The sequence below is a fragment of the Ranitomeya imitator genome, chromosome 4, assembly GCF_032444005.1.
Source record: "Ranitomeya imitator isolate aRanImi1 chromosome 4, aRanImi1.pri, whole genome shotgun sequence".
In the NCBI taxonomy this organism is placed as follows: Eukaryota; Metazoa; Chordata; class Amphibia; order Anura; family Dendrobatidae; genus Ranitomeya; species Ranitomeya imitator.
Window position 1 is genome coordinate 494,690,547 of NC_091285.1, and position 18,215 is coordinate 494,708,761.

The 18,215-nt window shown below is 45.0% G+C and overlaps 1 protein-coding gene across 1 annotated transcript in view; it reads left to right on the forward strand.

Moving 5' to 3' along the window:
- Window positions 1-421: 421 nt before the first annotated feature.
- Window positions 422-18,215, forward strand: part of LYSMD2 (LysM domain containing 2) — a 59,193-nt gene continuing 41,399 nt past the window's right edge. Inside the window, exons 1-2 of the mRNA XM_069765994.1 lie at window positions 422-778; window positions 14,184-14,527. Of these exons, the coding sequence (XP_069622095.1) occupies window positions 536-778; window positions 14,184-14,527 (587 nt within the window). The 5' untranslated portion in view covers window positions 422-535. The remainder of the gene's footprint in view (window positions 779-14,183; window positions 14,528-18,215) is intronic.

The window sequence follows — 18,215 nt, forward strand, 5'->3', positions numbered from 1 at the left end:
GCTGCAAGGTAAATGGACATGCTGCGATCTAAAAAGACGCGCCGCATGTCCGGAGTCGCAGGCCCGCCGCGTGCGTGTTACCACGCATAGTGGAGACGGGATTTCATTAAATCCCCTCCACTATGCTGTAACATCTGGACGCTGCGTGTCTGACGCTGCGACTCTATGCAGCGTCAAACACGCAGCGTTTACTGCACGTGGAAACACACCCTTAGAATATAACGCATACTAATAACAGTACAATAAATAATAGCAGTAAGTATAACACAAAATAAGAGTAATACCAACAGCACTGATAGAGTTAATAAGACGAATGCTACTAATGTGTCCTGAGGTCGCAGCATGTCCGCCGTGCACTCGTGCTGCCTGGAGATGCCGCCAGGGGCGGAGCGTTCACGGACACGTGCTCCACACCGGGGGATAACACGGCCGCGCCTCCCCGTGCTGGATCACAGGAGCGCCCCCTGCCGGTGATGCAGGCTCCAGTACATGTCGTGCTCTTACCGTTACCGGAGCGTGGATTCCTCCGCAGAAGATGGCGGGACTGTCCCCGGTGCTACAGCCGCACAGGGATGCGGGGAGCCGGCTCGGATACACCATGTTTCCCAGCTCGGAGTGCGAGTCTGAAGCAGAGCTGTCTCTGAGCCTGGCCCGGACCAAAACACGCTCGTACGGGAGCACGGCCAGCGTGACGGCGCCCTGGGCCGAGAGGTACCTAGCGCACCCGGTCCGCCCCGGGGACACCCTGCAGGGCATCGCTCTCAAGTACGGGGTGACGGTAAGCGGGGGACGGGCCTGGGAGGCTGAGGGCGGTGTGCCCGGCTGGTGGGAGACAGTGTGGAGCCCCCCACCTGAGCTGTGTACGGGCAGGAGACCGTGGTGCACGGGGCTTGCAGTGCTAGGCCCAGCGCACACTGGTGGGGGGGTGTGTATACACACACACACACACACACACACACACACACACACACACACACACACACACACACACACACACACACACACACACACACACACACACACACACACGTGCCCGCATACTCCCCTCCGGTCAGCGCTCACACAGGGTTAATGCCGGCGGTAACGGACCGCATTATGCTGCAGGTAACGCACTCCGTAACCGCTGCTATTAACCCTGTGTGACCAACTTTCTTACTATTGATGATGCCTATGCAGCATTAATAATAAAAACATCTAATGTTAAAAATAATAATAAAAAAACCCTGCTATTCTCACCTTCCATCGTCCGACGATGCGCTCGTGCCTGCCACCAGCTTCCGTTCCCAGAGATTCATTGCGAAATTACCCAGAAGACTTAGCGGTCTCGCGAGACCGCTAAGTCATCTGGGTAATTTCACAATGCATCCTGGTAACGAAAGATGGCTGCAGCCGCGCGCGCGCATCGGCACAGCTTCGATGGATCCCGGCGGGTGAGTATATAAGTATTTTTTTATTTTAATTATTTTTTTTAACAGGGATATGGTGCCCACACTGCTATATACTACGTGGGCTGTGTTAGATACCGCGTGGCTGCTATATACTACCTGGCCAGTGTTAGATACTATGTGGCCAGTGTTATATATACTACGTGGCCAGTGTTATGTATTGCGTGGCTGCTATATACTGCGTTATTTACTGTGTGGCCTGTATTAACGCATTGGGTACTCTACAATATGTATGTATGCATATAGCAGCCACATAGTATATAGCACAGGCCACATCTATATACTACGTGGCCTGTGCTCTATACTATGTGGCTTCTATATACATCCATCCATCCACTATATAATTGTCTAAGGGTCACTTCCGTCTGTCTGTCCTTCTGTCACGGTTATTAATTCGCTGATTGGTCTCACCAGCTGCCTGTCATGACTGCCGCAACCAATCAGCGACGGCCACAGTCCGATTAGTCCCTCCCTACTCTCCTGCAGTCAGTGCCCAGCAACCGCTCCATACTCCCCGCAGTCACTGCTCACACATGGTTAATGCCAGCGGTAACGGACTGCGTTATGCCGTGGGTAACGCACTCCGTTACCGCCGCTATTAACCCTGTGTGACCAAGTTTTTACTATTGATGCTGCCTATGCAGCGTCAATAGGAAAAGGCTCTAATGCTAAAAATAATTTAAGAAAATAAAAAATCATTATATACTCACCTGCTGCTGCCTTTACCACTCCTCGCGACGCTCCGGTAACCGCTCCATGCAAGCATCAGGTTGCGGTGGCAAGGATGGTATGCGACAAGGACCTGCCATGACGTCACGGTCATGTGACCGCAACGTCATCACGGGTCCTGCGCTACCAACCCTGGGACCGGAAGCAGCCGAGTGCACCGCACACAGGCGACATGACTAAAACGGCTCCCTCGGAAGGTGAGAATATGTTTATTTTTTAACCTGTGACATATGTGGCTCTGTGCTGTATACTACGTGGCTCTGTGCTGTATACTACGTGGCTCTGTGCTGTATACTACGTGGCTCTGTGCTGTATACTACGTGGCTCTGTGCTGTATACTACGTGGCTCTGTGCTGTATACTACGTGGCTCTGTGCTGTATACTACGTGGACATGCATATTCTAGAATACCCGATGCGTTAGAATCGGGCCACCATCTAGTGTTTGTATATATATAGCCATATATATACTAGATGGTGGCCCGATTCTAATGCATCGGGTATTCTAGTATATTGGCCAGTCACGTAGTATATTGCCCAGCCACGTAGTATATTGCCCAGCCACGTTTGTCACAGGTTAAAAAATAAAAAATAAACATATACTCACCTTTCCGAAGGCCCCTTGTAGTCCACGGCAGCTTCCGGTCCCAGGGTTGGTATGAGCGCAGGACCTGTGATGACGTCGCGGTCACATGACCATGACAGCATGGCAAGTCCTTCTCGCGCAGGGCCTGTGATGACGTCATGGCAGGTCCTTCTCCCATACCATCTTTGCCACCGGAATCTGCAATGAAAGATGGCCGCAGGCGCGAGCGACTACGGAGGGTGAGTATAGCAGGTTTTTTTTTAAAATTATTATTTTTAACATTACATTTTTTTTACTATTGATGCCGCATAGGCAGTGTCAATAGTAAAAAGTTGGGGACACACAGGGTTAATAGTGGCGTAACGGAGTGCGTTACCCGTGGCATTAACCCTGTGTTAGCGGTGACCGGAGGGGAGTATGCGGGCAACAGGCACTGACTGCGGGGAGTAAGGAGCGGCCATTTTCTTCCGGACTGTGCCTGTCGCTGATTGGTCTCGCCAGCTGCCTGTCATGGCTGCCGCGACCAATCAGTGAATGAATAACCGTGACAGACAGAAGGACAGACAGACGGAAGCGACCCTTAGACAATTATATAGTAGATATATACAGTGGGGCAAAAAAGTATTTAGTCAGTCAGCAATAGTGCAAGTTCCACCACTTAAAAAGATGAGAGGCGTCTGTAATTTACATCATAGGTAGACCTCAACTATGGGAGACAAACTGAGAAAAAAAAATCCAGAAAATCACATTGCCTGTTTTTTTTAACATTTTATTTGCATATTATGGTGGAAAATAAGTATTTGGTCAGAAACAAACAATCAAGATTTCTGGCTCTCACAGACCTGCAACTTCTTCTTTAAGGCTGCCGTCACACTAGCAGTATTTGGTCAGTATTTTACCTCAGTATTTCTAAGCCAAAACCAGGAGTGGAAAAGTATAATATAAACATATTCATCACTTCTGCATTTATCACCCACTCCTGGTTTTGGCTTACAAATACTGAGGTAAAATACTGACCAAATACTGCTAGTGTGACGGCAGCCTAAGAGTCTCCTCTTTCCTCCACTCATTACCTGTAGTAATGGCACCTGTTTAAACTTATCAGTATAAAAAGACACCTGTGCACACCCTCAAACAGTCTGACTCCAAACTCCACTATGGTGAAGACCAAAGAGCTGTCAAAGGACACCAGAAACAAAATTGTAGCCCTGCACCAGGCTGGGAAGACTGAATCTGCAATAGCCAACCAGCTTGGAGTGAAGAAATCAACAGTGGGAGCAATAATTAGAAAATGGAAGACATACAAGACCACTGATAATCTCCCTCGATCTGGGGCTCCACGCAAAATCCCACCCCGTGGGGTCAGAATGATCACAAGAACGGTGAGCAAAAATCCCAGAACCACGCGGGGGGACCTAGTGAATGAACTGCAGAAAGCTGGGACCAATGTAACAAGGCCTACCATAAGTAACACACTACGCCACCATGGACTCAGATCCTGCAGTGCCAGACGTGTCCCACTGCATAAGCCAGTACATGTCCGGGCCCGTCTGAAGTTTGCTAGAGAGCATTTGGATGATCCAGAGGAGTTTTGGGAGAATGTCCTATGGTCTGATTAAACCAAACTGGAACTGTTTAGTAGAAACACAACTTGTCCTGTTTGGAGGAAAAAGAATACTGAGTTGCATCCATCAAACACCATACCTACTGTAAAGCATGGTGGTGGAAACATCATGCTTTGGGGCTGTTTCTCTGCAAAGGGGCCAGGACGACTGATCCGGGTACATGAAAGAATGAATGGGGCCATGTATCGTGAGATTTTGAGTGCAAACCTCCTTCCATCAGCAAGAGCATTGAAGATGAAACGTGGCTGGGTCTTTCAACATGACAATGATCCAAAACACACCGCCAGGGCAACGAAGGAGTGGCTTCGTAAGAAGCATTTCAAGGTCCTGGAGTGGCCTAGCCAGTCTCCAGATCTCAACCCTATAGAAAACCTTTGGAGGGAGTTGAAAGTCCGTGTTGCCAAGCGAAAGGCCAAAAACATCACTGCTCTAGAGGAGATCTGCATGGAGGAATGGGCCAACATACCAACAACAGTGTGTGGCAACCTTGTGAAGACTTACAGAAAACGTTTGACCTCTGTCATTGCCAACAAAGGATATATTACAAAGTATTGAGATGAAATTTTGTTTCTGACCAAATACTTATTTTCCACCATAATATGCAAATAAAATGTTAAAAAAACAGACAATGTGATTTTCTGGATTTTTTTTTCTCAGTTTGTCTCCCATAGTTGAGGTCTACCTATGATGTAAATTACAGACGCCTCTCATCTTTTTAAGTGGTGGAACTTGCACTATTGCTGACTGACTAAATACTTTTTTGCCCCACTGTATACTCACACTCACTCACTCTGAGGTGTCACACACAAGTCCACATAACAGACCGAGTCGTGGCCGGTGCCTTGTGCCCCTTCTGCTGTCATCCCGTATGTTTGTCTTTCCATGGCCGCAGTCACCACGGCTCTCGCTAGTCCCTGGATCTGTGGTACGTTGGATCCTGCCGATGCTGGACTGACCCCTCTGACCTTTCATGGAGTCTGTCCTGTTTGCTGTCATTATGCTGACAGGAAGCCTAATGCTTCATGCCGCGCTCTTCCCCCCCATTATAAGAAAGTGGGGTCCATCGTGTGGTGATCTGGCACTTCCCATTTATGTCTCTCTGACCAGAAACCGCAGTGCTGATGTGAACACAGCCCAAGGCCTTGTGCACATTATTCTGTCTACACAAAGAACGACACCATTTTATGTAATTACTTTTTTGTGAAGGAGGTTTCCCAGGCGCCCCTCGCCAAGCATTCTGTGGATGCCCTCTGTGTGGGCCACTCATGCACTTATCACCTGAGTGGGTGATTTCTGGTCCCCATCTATTATAAATCCCAAATCTCTCTCTCCGTCCCGGGTGTAGATCTGCGGGAGCAGCTGCAGGCTCATGCTGGAGTCTACAGACTGGTATCTGTCTAGTAATCCATGTGGATGCAGTAAATACTCGCCCTCTTGTAACATGGCACGGCATCATGAGAAATCAGGCACAAGAATGTATCCCGAATATATTTGTGGCTGCTATACGCCCCGTACGCGTGCACGCTCAGCCAAGCACGCCTTCTATTCAGCTTTTCTCCCCTTCCACCACCATGGATGCGCCACCTCTGAAGCTCTGCACCATTCTCCTTCTCTGTGGAGTATGAAATGGATTGTAAAGGGAACATGTCACCAGATTTATGAGCCGCGGGCAGCATGGCGGAGCGTCCGTGGTACTGCAGCCATGTATGTTTATTCTGGGCACTGCCTTATTTACCAGGGAATGTTCTTAGTACAGCCGGTTTAGTCTGGTTTGTTAGGGGGCTTGGACCTTTTGGTGACTTAGTGGCATCTTAAAGGGAACCTGTCACCCCGTTTTTTGAGATTGAGCTATAAATACTGTTAAATAGGGCCTGCGCTGTGCGTTACTATAGTGTATGTAGTGTACCCTGATTCCCCATGTATGCTGAGAAATACATTACCAAAGTCGCCGTTTTCGCCTGTCAATCAGGCTGGTCTGGTCAGGTGGGCGTGTTCACAGCGCTCTTTTCTTCCCCAGCTTTCCGTTGGTGGCGTAGTGGTGTGCGCATGTCCAGAGTTCCGACTTCCCTGCGCCCACGTGAAGACACAGCGCGCGATCTGCGCTGTAATCCCTTGCATCGGTGGGGGCGGCCATCTTCCTGGGGCCGCGCGTGCGCAGATGGAGTGCTCTGCTGCACGGGGCTTCAGGAAAATGGCCGCGGGATGCCGCGCGTGCGCATTAGAGATCGCGGCGGCCATTTTCCCAAAGCCGAGTTTGCATCTCGGCTTTGGGAAAATGGCCGCCGCGATCTCTAATGCGCACGCGCGGCATCCCGCGGCCATTTTCCTGAAGCCCCGTGCAGCAGAGCACTCCATCTGCGCACGCGCGGCCCCAGGAAGATGGCCGCCCCCACCGATGCAAGGGATTACAGCGCAGATCGCGCGCTGTGTCTTCACGTGGGCGCAGGGAAGTCGGAACTCTGGACATGCGCACACCACTACGCCACCAACGGAAAGCTGGGGAAGAAAAGAGCGCTGTGAACACGCCCACCTGACCAGACCAGCCTGATTGACAGGCGAAAAAGGCGACTTTGGTAATGTATTTCTCAGCATACATGGGGAATCAGGGTACACTACATACACTATAGTAACGCACAGCGCAGGCCCTATTTAACAGTATTTATAGCTCAATCTCAAAAAACGGGGTGACAGGTTCCCTTTAAAACTGCGTCTCCTTCTACCTGAAGCGTTACTCCAGCCACATTTCTGTCACAATTTGCACCACTTTACAACATTCAACACAGCGGTTTCCAGCATTTGGCATTTTCTTCCTAATATACGGCATGTGGTGGGTTTCTTCACACGGGACATAGTTAGTGCTATTTAGTGTGTAAAATACGCAGTGTTAGTACCAGCAAAATCAATGCAAATTCTGCTACTTTTTTTTTCCTGTCCTTCTATTTTTTTTTTTTTTTTTACTAAGTTTTACCATGGATTCTTTCAGTGTTTTTGCAGCTTTTTTTCACACATTCAAATACATGAAAAAAAGCAAACAAAACTTCCCTCCCCTCTCACCGCTGGCTGGGGGGTTCACGTATGGTTTATGTTCTAGAGTGTGAAAGGTGAGATGGCCCTGACATCACCTCCCTCCTCGGATAACTGGCTTCTCGCTCTGTTCTGTCTGTGCTTTGTGTTTCTCAGGTGATACAAGTGCCTTGTTTTTCTGCCACTTATCTCTGCGCTGATGCCATTTTGCTGGGAGGGTGGCAGGATGTGGGCACAGATTAGATTCATCTAGACTGGCGTTCACACCATTGTTGATAAGGAGATGTGCTGGGGTCAGACGCTCCTGATCCATGAAGGGACGTTAATTAATCTGTAGAGTCTGACTAGTGGCGTGTGCCTCCATGCGCTACGCCAGAAATCTTAGGCTATGTGCACACGTTGCGGATTAGGCTTAGGAATTTCTGGTGCGGATTCTGCATCTCTTGGCAGAAAACGCAGGTGCGGATTTGAGGTGTGTTTTTTTTTTTTTTTTTGTGCGGTTTTACTGTGGATTTTCTGCCTTTTTTTACCCCTGCAGACTTCTATAATGGAATGGGTACAAAAACGCTGCAGATCTGCGAAAAAAGTAACATGCTCCTTCTTTTAATCCGCAGCGTTTCCGCAGGGAATTTTCCGCACCATTAGCACAGCGTTTTTTTTTGTTTTTTTTTGTTTTTTTTGTTGTTACCATTGATTTACATTGTACTGTAAATCACTTGCGGATCTGCAGCGTTTCTGCACCACAAAAAGCGCTGAGGATCCGCAGGAAATCCGCAACGTGTGCACATACCCTCACTCCAATCAGGGACCGCAGTGAGACTTCTGACATGCAGCCCACCACAGCTCCTCATGAATTAGATGAGCTGTGAAATCGCACCCTGTCGCGCCCCGGTCACTGTGAAAATTGCAAAATTCAGGTACAAGTTCAAGTTGCGCCAACATTTTGCAACTTTTCCAAGCTTTTATGCCAAAATTCTGGTGTGAAAGGTTTCAGAAATCAGGCCCTGAGGGGTTTTTTTTTTTTTTTTTTTTTTTTTCTTTTTTTTCCAGAAAGTCAAACTCAAAACTCCAAATCCTACTTGCCAAATCAAAACCTTGGAGATTCTACTCCAGAAACTCCGCAAAAAGACTGTGCACATATCCATAGGGGAGAATCAAGGAGGCTGTTTCTGCCCTGTGGGGGTTCAGCAATTGGGAAACCTGTGTTATTCTGCTATGTACACGGACAGACGGTCAAAAAGAAGAGTTAAAAAAAAGTCCGATATCCTGGGAGTGGTGTATCACCAATACACAATTTTCTATATAAGTTATATTATGATGTGGTTGTTTATGTGAAGCTATTCTTCTTGTGTCTTTACGGATGGTGTCATGTGTTATTTGTTTCCACTAGACATTGTTTGTACTGTCTGGTCACACAGATTAACTTTTTGAATCTTCCTGGTTTGGATTACCATTTTGTTTTCCTAAGGGTACATGCCCACCATCCGGAATAGCAGCGTTTTGGATACACAACACAACCCTGCTTTCTAGGTTACAAGCCCAGTGGATGACATTTCTATAATCTCCTGCCCACTGTGCTTCTATCTGAGCTGTGTAGACTCCCCGCGGTGCGGGTTTATGAGCGGCAGAGTGTCCTTTATCTGCAGCGGAGAAGCTAGTCTCACTCAGTCATTCATTAGATGCGGTAAATCCACATGATTCAGTGAACACATGCGGATTTACGTGTGTGATTAGAACAGTGTTTTAAATTCAGCAAAAATATGCGGTGTCCAAAACGCTGCTATATCCTGACTGTGGGCACATAGCCTACGGGTCTGTTCACATTGACCGATTGGCACAAAACCGCAATTGTTTGCCTGTGTAAGAACAAAGTAAACGTTTCACACTGAACTGAACGATCTATAGGTTGCTCAGTGCACATAAGCTGCCATGGTTCTTGGCAATGCGAGTCCTGTTTACACGGGATGAAGCATGGCTAATAACAATGATTACATGTGAGTTGCGCTGATTTTCAAAACACTCATTCATTGGGTGATTTGCAGACTCTTTACATAGTAATATACGTTAATCATAAACCCTGTGATAAGCAGCTCACTGTCAATAGACGCTATAAATGTAGAGGCTGGAGTGGACAGGGTTAACTTTTGAGCTCTGCTGCATCTAAAAACTGTCAACTGTTGGGACCAGGGTCTCTTTCCCTACATTATTCTGCTCTCCATTTCGGTAATTAGGTAGCAAAAACCTTGACAGATTCCTTTTAATACAGAATAGTCCTAGTTGTGTACCCAATCTGTTTTATTAGGACCAACAGGTGAGATGTTTTACATCTGTTGTTTAATATGTCACGTATTAATGATGGCCAAAAGTACAAATGGGAGGAAAAGCGCTATCAGGGATATCCACCTTGAATGTCGAAAGTTCATTAGCACGTTGTACCTGGTTAGTGATAAATTTATGTCAATAATTTTTTTTTTTTTGTTTTATTTATGAAAATTGGAATCTTAAAGGTTTTAAAATGTAGACTTTTTAGACCCTTAGACGGCTGTGCCACAGAATAATGTTAATAAATATAATTTGCCATATGTCTATTTTACATCCACATGAGTTTTCAAATGTATTTTAGGATGTTTGAAATCTTAAAGGGATCCTGTCGCCCCAAAAAACACAAACCGTTGTTTAGGGGGGCTCGGATCATGCAAAAATCATACTTGCACTACATTTTTGATTGTGTAGTTACTTTAAAAATGTTTCATTTCGTAAAGGGTGCAGAAAACATCCTTTATATGGCTAAGGGCTCAGTGCACCATTAGGTTTCCTCAATTTGAGCAGTTTCCCGGATTCTGATTGATAGCTCTCGCACGGCATGTCTACTATTGACCTGTGATGTAGTCAAGGCAGGAGGAGCATCAAGCTGATCTTCTCTTTCCATGTAAAGCCACCTGCTACATTTCTGGGTGTTTCAGTTTAGAAAGGAACTCGCCATCCTCTTCTCTCTGATTTTTGCAGCTACTGTGTAGGAATGCATAACTCGGCTTTGCTGTACCATTGCAAACCCTTCCAGATCACAGTGCTGTCAGCTATTCCCCACACTAACTGCCATGAGATTAGTTCTAGAAGTGTTTATAATGATACAGAATAGCTTTGCTGTGTCTCGACACAGGTGCTGCAGAAATCAGTGAGAAGCAGGCGTGTTCTATTCTCCCATGTATGATGCTATCCGCTTACGATTGGTGACCCTCATGCAAGCGATAAAGTATTCCCCCCTCCCCCCAAGACAGATGTCTGGCAACACCTAGTTGAGCTATAACATAAATTATGAGCTAATCTTTGTAAGCTGATATCCTTGCAGTGGAGTGTAGAAATTAACTTTGGTCTAGGCACGCTGTGGGGCTCCAAATGGAGGACTGACCATCTGGCCTTGGGTGAATGTACGGTATTTTGATGGACTTTTTTTTGAGGGGGGGTGCTGTGTGTCTTTTTCATAGCCTGTCTGCTACCAGAAAAGGGGAAACTCCTATTCTTCTGTGTAAAGAGGATAGACCTGAGTGGGGACTTGTTTATGGGATGAATTTTAAGTTTTATTTGACCATTTTGGGATACCTAATATTTTTTGATTATTTTTAAGGCTAAGTTAACATTTATCCTGTGCTCTACACAGAACTTACGTTGTTTTTTTTTTTGTTTTTTTTTTGTCTGGATCTAAAAAAAAAAAATTGATTCAGAAGGACCCCTCTGACAGAACCAATCAATATAAGGCTATGTGCACACGCTTCGGATCCGATGCTGCGGATCTGCAGCAGTTTTCCATGAGGTGTACAGTACCATGTAAACCTATCGAAAACAAAATCAGTAGTGTACATGTTGCAGAAAAAAACGCGCGGAAACGCAGCAGTTTATTTTCCGCAGCATGTCAATTTTTTGTGCGGATTCCACAGTGTTTTACACCTGTTCCATAATAGGAATCCGCAGGTGTAAAACTGCAAGTGGAATCCGCACAAAAACCGTGGTAAATCCTCGGTAATGCCACTGTATATCCGCAGTGCGGATTGACCAAAATCAGTGCAGAAAAATCCGCACACCATTCCGCAGCGTGTGCACATAGCCTAATCAGACAGTCACTTTGGACTGCATATGGCCTCTGTTTCTTCAGTGTCCTGTTTTTGTTTTTTGTTTTTTTTAGGCATCCCCAAAAACTAGATTGAAACATATACGGTACTTTACTACACTTTTTGTTGTTGCAGAAGCCCCTTTTAAAAATGTAAAGCTGCTTGAAATGAAACTCTATATGGAAGTGCTTGTTGGTGCAGCTGCTTCTGGCGCTTTCAGTGCTGTATTAGTTTTGAACTTCTTGTGTATTCTTGGATTCTCTTCATGGCCATTAGTGCTGAAGATGGTGCTTGCTTTTCCCTCAGTCTTGTCAGGTATCTTCCAGGAGGCGTTAATTGTGTTTTCTCCATCAGTCTTGCTGTTCTTATCATTGTGCACCCAGGTGTAGAATGTTTGAGTATTTGTTGGCTTTCGTGTTGACAGCCGTAAATAACTTTCCATTTCCGTGCAAGGCACAAAGAGCAACATGCCCCTACCTGTCATCATCATACAAGGAGTTCAAAGCAACAATAAGCTATAAATCTTGTCACATTAAGCGCTTAGAGGCATAAATGCTGGTAAATCCAAGGCCCTAAGAAACACAAGTGCCCATGTGAACACTCCCACCCATTTCTAGCTGCAGGTTTTTGCTTTTTTTTTTGTGCCACAAAGTAAAAAGACCATACAAAAAGCCCCTCTACCCATTCCTAGCATCCAATAAATCGTCCATAAAGGTGTCCCTGGACCAATTTCTGCAGACTGATGGTTCCTCTGCTGACAGAATACAGCATGATATATGAAGTGGGCATGCAGTTAAGTGGGGAAAGGTTATCCTGTTGTGACATGCCTAAAGAGATGGTGCCAACGTCCAATTCCTGTCACAAAGCCGTAACGTTGAGACAGACCCATTTTGGGCCACAGAACCAGGCAGAGATCCATGTGTCACTGGTATTATTATCCAGGACAAGGTATCGAGTACAAGGTATACAGTACGTGGCCATAAAATCTCTATTGTATGCAAGCTCCCCCTAGTGGTGACTGCAGGCAACCAGTCGATTTGATGAAAAATTGCTTCAGCTTTGACTTTTTAGTAAAGCTTGAGAAAAAATTCACCTCCAGCTCCTGGGATAAAATTTCCAAATTTCTTTATTCGAAAAAACATTAAAATTCCATTAAGGACTCCAGGACAGAAAAACATCAGACAGATGAAAGAGCGACGCGTTTCGATCAACACAGTGATCTTTGTCAAAGCTCTAACATTATTAGCCACAAACGGTATATAAACCCTATGCCACCAATCAAAATCAAAAAACAAATCACATGACATATGTTAATTGTGGCTGAAAGGTCCTAAAACAGTATGAACAATACATATAAACATCAAAACAACATATAATATATAAAAACTGTCAGGAAATAGTTCTGAATAAATGCAAATATTTTTAAGCAGGCAGGGAAAAGTATTGTTACAGAAAGCATCAGCTGTGACCCGTGCTGTCCTGTCTGTATACTCTGTTGCTTCCTCCCCTGCCCAGGAGCTGTGGTGTGGTCAGATCGTGCAGGGACATGGTGTGATTCGGCCATTACACAGCACACAGCAGGGGCTCGTTTGTTTGTTTTTTTTTGTTTGTTTTTTTACCATATTATGTAACTTTGTACATTTTAATCAATAGATCTTGGAATAAAAAAATACTTCCTTCCTGAGCGGAGATAAAGCCATTGCTTTTTTTTCTTGTTTCCTCATTTTGGCTAAGGGCTCATACAGACGACTGTATTGTAACATGGATGTGAGACGTTACATTATATGGGCTAAAAATAGGGCATTTCATGTCCATGCGTAGATGCACTTTATTATCAGTATTTTCTTCAGTAGAAGCAATGTGTGGGCGTCATAGGGAGCTTGGTTTAATTACTTCTTGGTTGACATGGCAGCAGTGACGTTACTACTGCATCTGAAGTATCTGCTCAAGTTATTCTCTGGGCTCCGTGGTGATGCCAGTGTAGATGATGGCACAGACCGCTGAGCACGGTGATTGGTTGCCGCAGGTATGTGCTGTAGTCGTGATGTGATGGCAGCAGTGATCTCAACAAACACTGAGCAGCAGCTCTAGAGCCATGTGCACAAGTTCAGGATTTGGTCAGTATTTTACCTCAGCGTTTGTAAGCTAAAACCAGGAGTGGGTGATAAATACAGAAGTGGTGACGTGTTTCTAATATAATTTTCCTCTGATTATTTCACTGCTAGCTCTGACTCACAAACACTGAGGTAAAAAACTCACCCAATACTTAATGTATGCACATGGCCTTATGACCATCTTGTTGTTGTTTACACAGAGAATTCCCATTGAAAGAGACAAATGTAAACCTGGAAAAGCCATCTATCCTGAATGGCCAGCTATAGCATGACGGAGAAACAGTAGCTTGCCATGGCAGTCATGTAATGCCGCCGGAAGTGATGTTGGCGCACGGAGCAGTGTTCAGGCTGGTAGACCCTCTGAGTCCGTACAAGGCTGTGTCGTACAGGGGTTGAGCGGTCTGTTGAGCGGACCTCCACTGCAAATACCCTACTTCCAGCATTTACAACATATTTAAAAAACAAAGGAAAACCTGATGGTATAGGTACACTTTAAAGTTACATATGGTTCTGCAATAAATGGTAATTCCACACCTTTTTCTCCATTACTTTTCAGATGGAACAGGTGAAAAGGGCTAACAAACTGTTTTCTACTGATTGTATTTTCCTGAGGAAGTCACTAAATATCCCAGTGATTTCAGAGAAGCCTTCTCTATTTAACGGACTTAACTTGTTGGACTCGCCAGAAAATGACTGTCCGGAAGACAGTAGTGCACTGGGTGAAGAAGAGGTGTCCTCTCCGGCAAATCCTACCTCTCCACCCACCTCTCCTGTATCAGGCCGGCCTGTGGTTACACAAGATGAGGAGCTATCTGCCAAAGACTTCCTTCAAAGATTGGACTTGCAGATAAAGAGATCCACACAGGCAGCCAAAAGGCTGAAAGAAGAAGAATACCTCAGGTAATTATTATGATGGCGCTTGTAAATTTAAAAAAATAATAATCCGTGCATATGGACATCATACAAGTGGGCTGCTGCTTGGACCCCTAATGTAGTAGTGGAGAGCAGATGCAAGCTTAAATTCTCCAATGGCTGCATCCGAGGTCTGTCTCGGGTGTATGGGCACTGCTAACGGCATTGTCGAAGCCATAAATGCCAAACATTGTTTTTACAAGCACTTAGCAATCAGCATTGCAATTTGTTATTAAAAAGAAGGAATATTTAATTCCATAGTTTAGTACTTGTTGCCAATGTTACTGGTAACCACTGCAGTCCATCAGAGGTGTCATGCCCCATGGGGATGGAGTGCAGCGCTCACAAGCTCATTGCTGTAGAGCTTCAAGCACTGCTCTGATGCTGACCCTATTGCTGCATGCACAGGTGCGCTCCTGAAGACTTTAAGTGGGCCATACATATAAGATGGCTGATGGCCAAGAGCTGATTGGCCATCAACTAGCTTTCCCAATCTACCCCATACATATGAACATTTTGCTTAGTCGAGTCTTCATGTGTTTTTAAAGGGGAGAGCTGAGAAAGCCACTGCTGTACTATAAAGGTACCGTCACACATAGCGACGCTGCAGCGATACCGACAACGATCCGGATCGCTGCAGCGTCGCTGTTTGGTCGCTGGAGAGCTGTCACACAGACAGCTCTCCAGCAACCAGCGATCCCGAGGTCCCCGGTAACCAGGGTAAACCAGTGTTTGTTTTTTTACTTTTAGGATGGTAACCAGGGTAAACATCGGGTTACTAAGCGCGGCCCTGCGCTTAGTTACCCGATGTTTACCCTGGTTACCAGCAAAGACATCGCTGAATCGGTGTCACACACGCCGATTCAGCGATGTCTACGGGGAGTCCAGCGACGAAATAAAGTTCTGGACTTTCTTCCCTGACCAGCGATCTCCCAGCAGGGGCCTGATCGCTGCTGCCTGTCACACTGGACGATATCGCTAGCGAGGACGCTGCAACGTCACGGATCGCTAGCGATATCATCTAGTGTGACAGTACCTTTAGGACGGCTTATCTCCTACTAATGAAAAGGGTAGGCCATTCAAATTCACACTGTTGGGACCTTATCATTCCCCCCAGACATCATCTGTCTGGGAGATTTATAGGCCCTTATACACACTAGATTGTCGGCAAGTTTGGCTGCCTATAGACTAATGTATATGGAGGCCTTTAGCCTAAGTTTATCGTATGCTTTTTTAAAAAAAAAAAAAAATAGAGCATATTGATGTTATTGAATGAAGTCCACTTCTTAAAACAGCCTTCTTTTAGCCAAAATTAAGAGGTGCTTCTTTCAGATTGTCTTCTTTTGGGGCTAATTACATTAGTACATTACACAAATGACTAGTAGATTTAGTTGCAGAAGAGAAAATGTTGCTCTCCCTGGCAGTAGAAGTGAATACAACTGGGGTAACTCATGAAGTAGGAAGAGTTTCTCTAACCGCGAAAACCGCAAAAAAAAACGCTCACTTTAAGCATCCTATTAATAGAATGCATTCCGCATTTTTTGTGCACATGCTGCGTTTTTTTTCCAAGCGGAAACGCATTCCGGAAAAAAACGCAGCATGTTCATTAATTTGCGGAATCGTGGGGATTCCGCACACATAGGAATGCATTGATCGGATTACTTCCCGCATGGGGCTATGCCCACCATGCGGGAAGTAAGCGGATCATGTGCGGATGGTACCCAGGGTGGAGGAGAGGGGACTCTCCTCCACGGACTGGGCACCATATCACTGTAAAGAGAAAAAAAAAAAAAAAAAATAGGGATATACTCACCTTCTGATGGCCCCCGGGGTCCTCCTGCCTCTCAGCGGTGCACGCGGCGGCTTCTGTTCCCAGGGATGCTTTGTGCGTAGGACCTGGGATGATGTCGCGGTCACGTGACCGTGACGTCACCGCAGGTCCTTCGCACAAAGCATCCCTGGGAAGGGAGCCGCCGTGTGCACCGCTGGGGAGATGGGGGGCCGTCGGAAGGTGAGAATTACCTTTTTTTTTTTTTTCTTCTTTTTTTTTTTTTATTAAATCATTTGTAACATTAGATCTTTTTGCTATTGATGCTGCATTGGCAGCATCAATAGTAAGAAGTTGGACACGCTTATCAAACACCATGTTTGATAAGCGTGACCAACCTGTCAATCAGTTTTCCAAACGATGCTACAGATCTCTTGGAAAACGCTAGCATTCTGCAAGCTAATTACACTTGCAAAACGCTAGTGTTTAGCGGGAAAACGCATGCCAATTCCGCATGCGATATACCCGCGGCAGGAATTGCAGAATTGCCGCAGAAATTTCTGCAACATGTGAACTTGGCTTAATTCCTGTTTTACATGTTCATTAAGGGCATGTGCACACATTGCAGTTTCTGTTTTTCTGCAAACAAATGCAGTATTTTACAGTACCAGCAAAGTGAATGAGATTTCTGAAATTTCATACATGTTGCTTATTTAAACTTGCAGCCGTCAATTGTTTGTATTGCAGGCAGCATTTTTCACACATTTTTATAAGTTAGAAAAATACACGTCAAAACGGCACGCAAAACTAACACATCAGTATTTGCAACAGATTTTTTGGTGTGTCCACATACAATAAAGACATTGTCACTTTTCAGAAAATGTTTCCCTGTATGCACAGAACATTGAGTAAAGCACATTATTTTTTTTTTTTTTTGTTTTTACACACTCGGGTCCGTCATTTTCTCTGCCACTGCCCCAGTCTCCAATGTTTGGCTGCAGCGGTGATGTCACATTGACCTCACTGCAGCCAGTCATTGATCTCAGTGGCTCTGCTGATGTAGACGGTAGCAATTGCTAGTATATTATTGAGCCCGGAAAGAAGAAAGGTTAATATTCGACTTTAATGCCTTAAGTGATGTTTGATATCTTCATGCCTTGTGTCCAGCATCTGTATGCATACTATAAATTACTGTATTAGAGCATAAATATTTTATATATGAATTCATGCCTGAGTCAACATATTTCTTCATTAACCCCTTTACCCCCAAGTGTGGTTTGCATGTTAATGACCAGGCCAATTTTTACAATTCTGACCACTGTCCCTTTATGAGGTTATAACTCTGGAACGCTTCCATGGATCCCAGTGATTCTGACATTTTTCTCGTGAAATATTTGACTTCCTGATAGTGGTAAAAATTTTACAATATAACTTGCGTTTATTTGTGAAAAAAATAGAGATTTTGTGAAAATTTTGCAATTTTCCAACTTTGCATTTTCATGCCCTTAAATCAGAGATATGTCACACACAATACTTAATAAGTAAAGTAGTCATGTGGGAAACGTTACATCAGCAAAATTTTGGAACCAAAATGTATTTATTTTTTTAGGAAGTTATAAGGGTTAGAAGCTAAACAGCGATTTCTCATTTTTACAACACCATTTTTTTTTTTTAGGGACCACATAACATTTGAAGTTACTTTGAGGGGTCTATATGATAGAAAATACCCAAAAGTGAAACTATTTTAAAAACTGCACCCCTCAAGGTGCTCCAAACCACGTTCAAAAAGTTTATTAACCCTTCTGGTGCTTCACAGGAATTTTTGGAATGGTGTGTGTGTGTGTGGTGTTAATTTTTTCTGAAAAAAAAAAAAAAAAAACTTTAGATCCAAATTTTTATTTTCCCAAG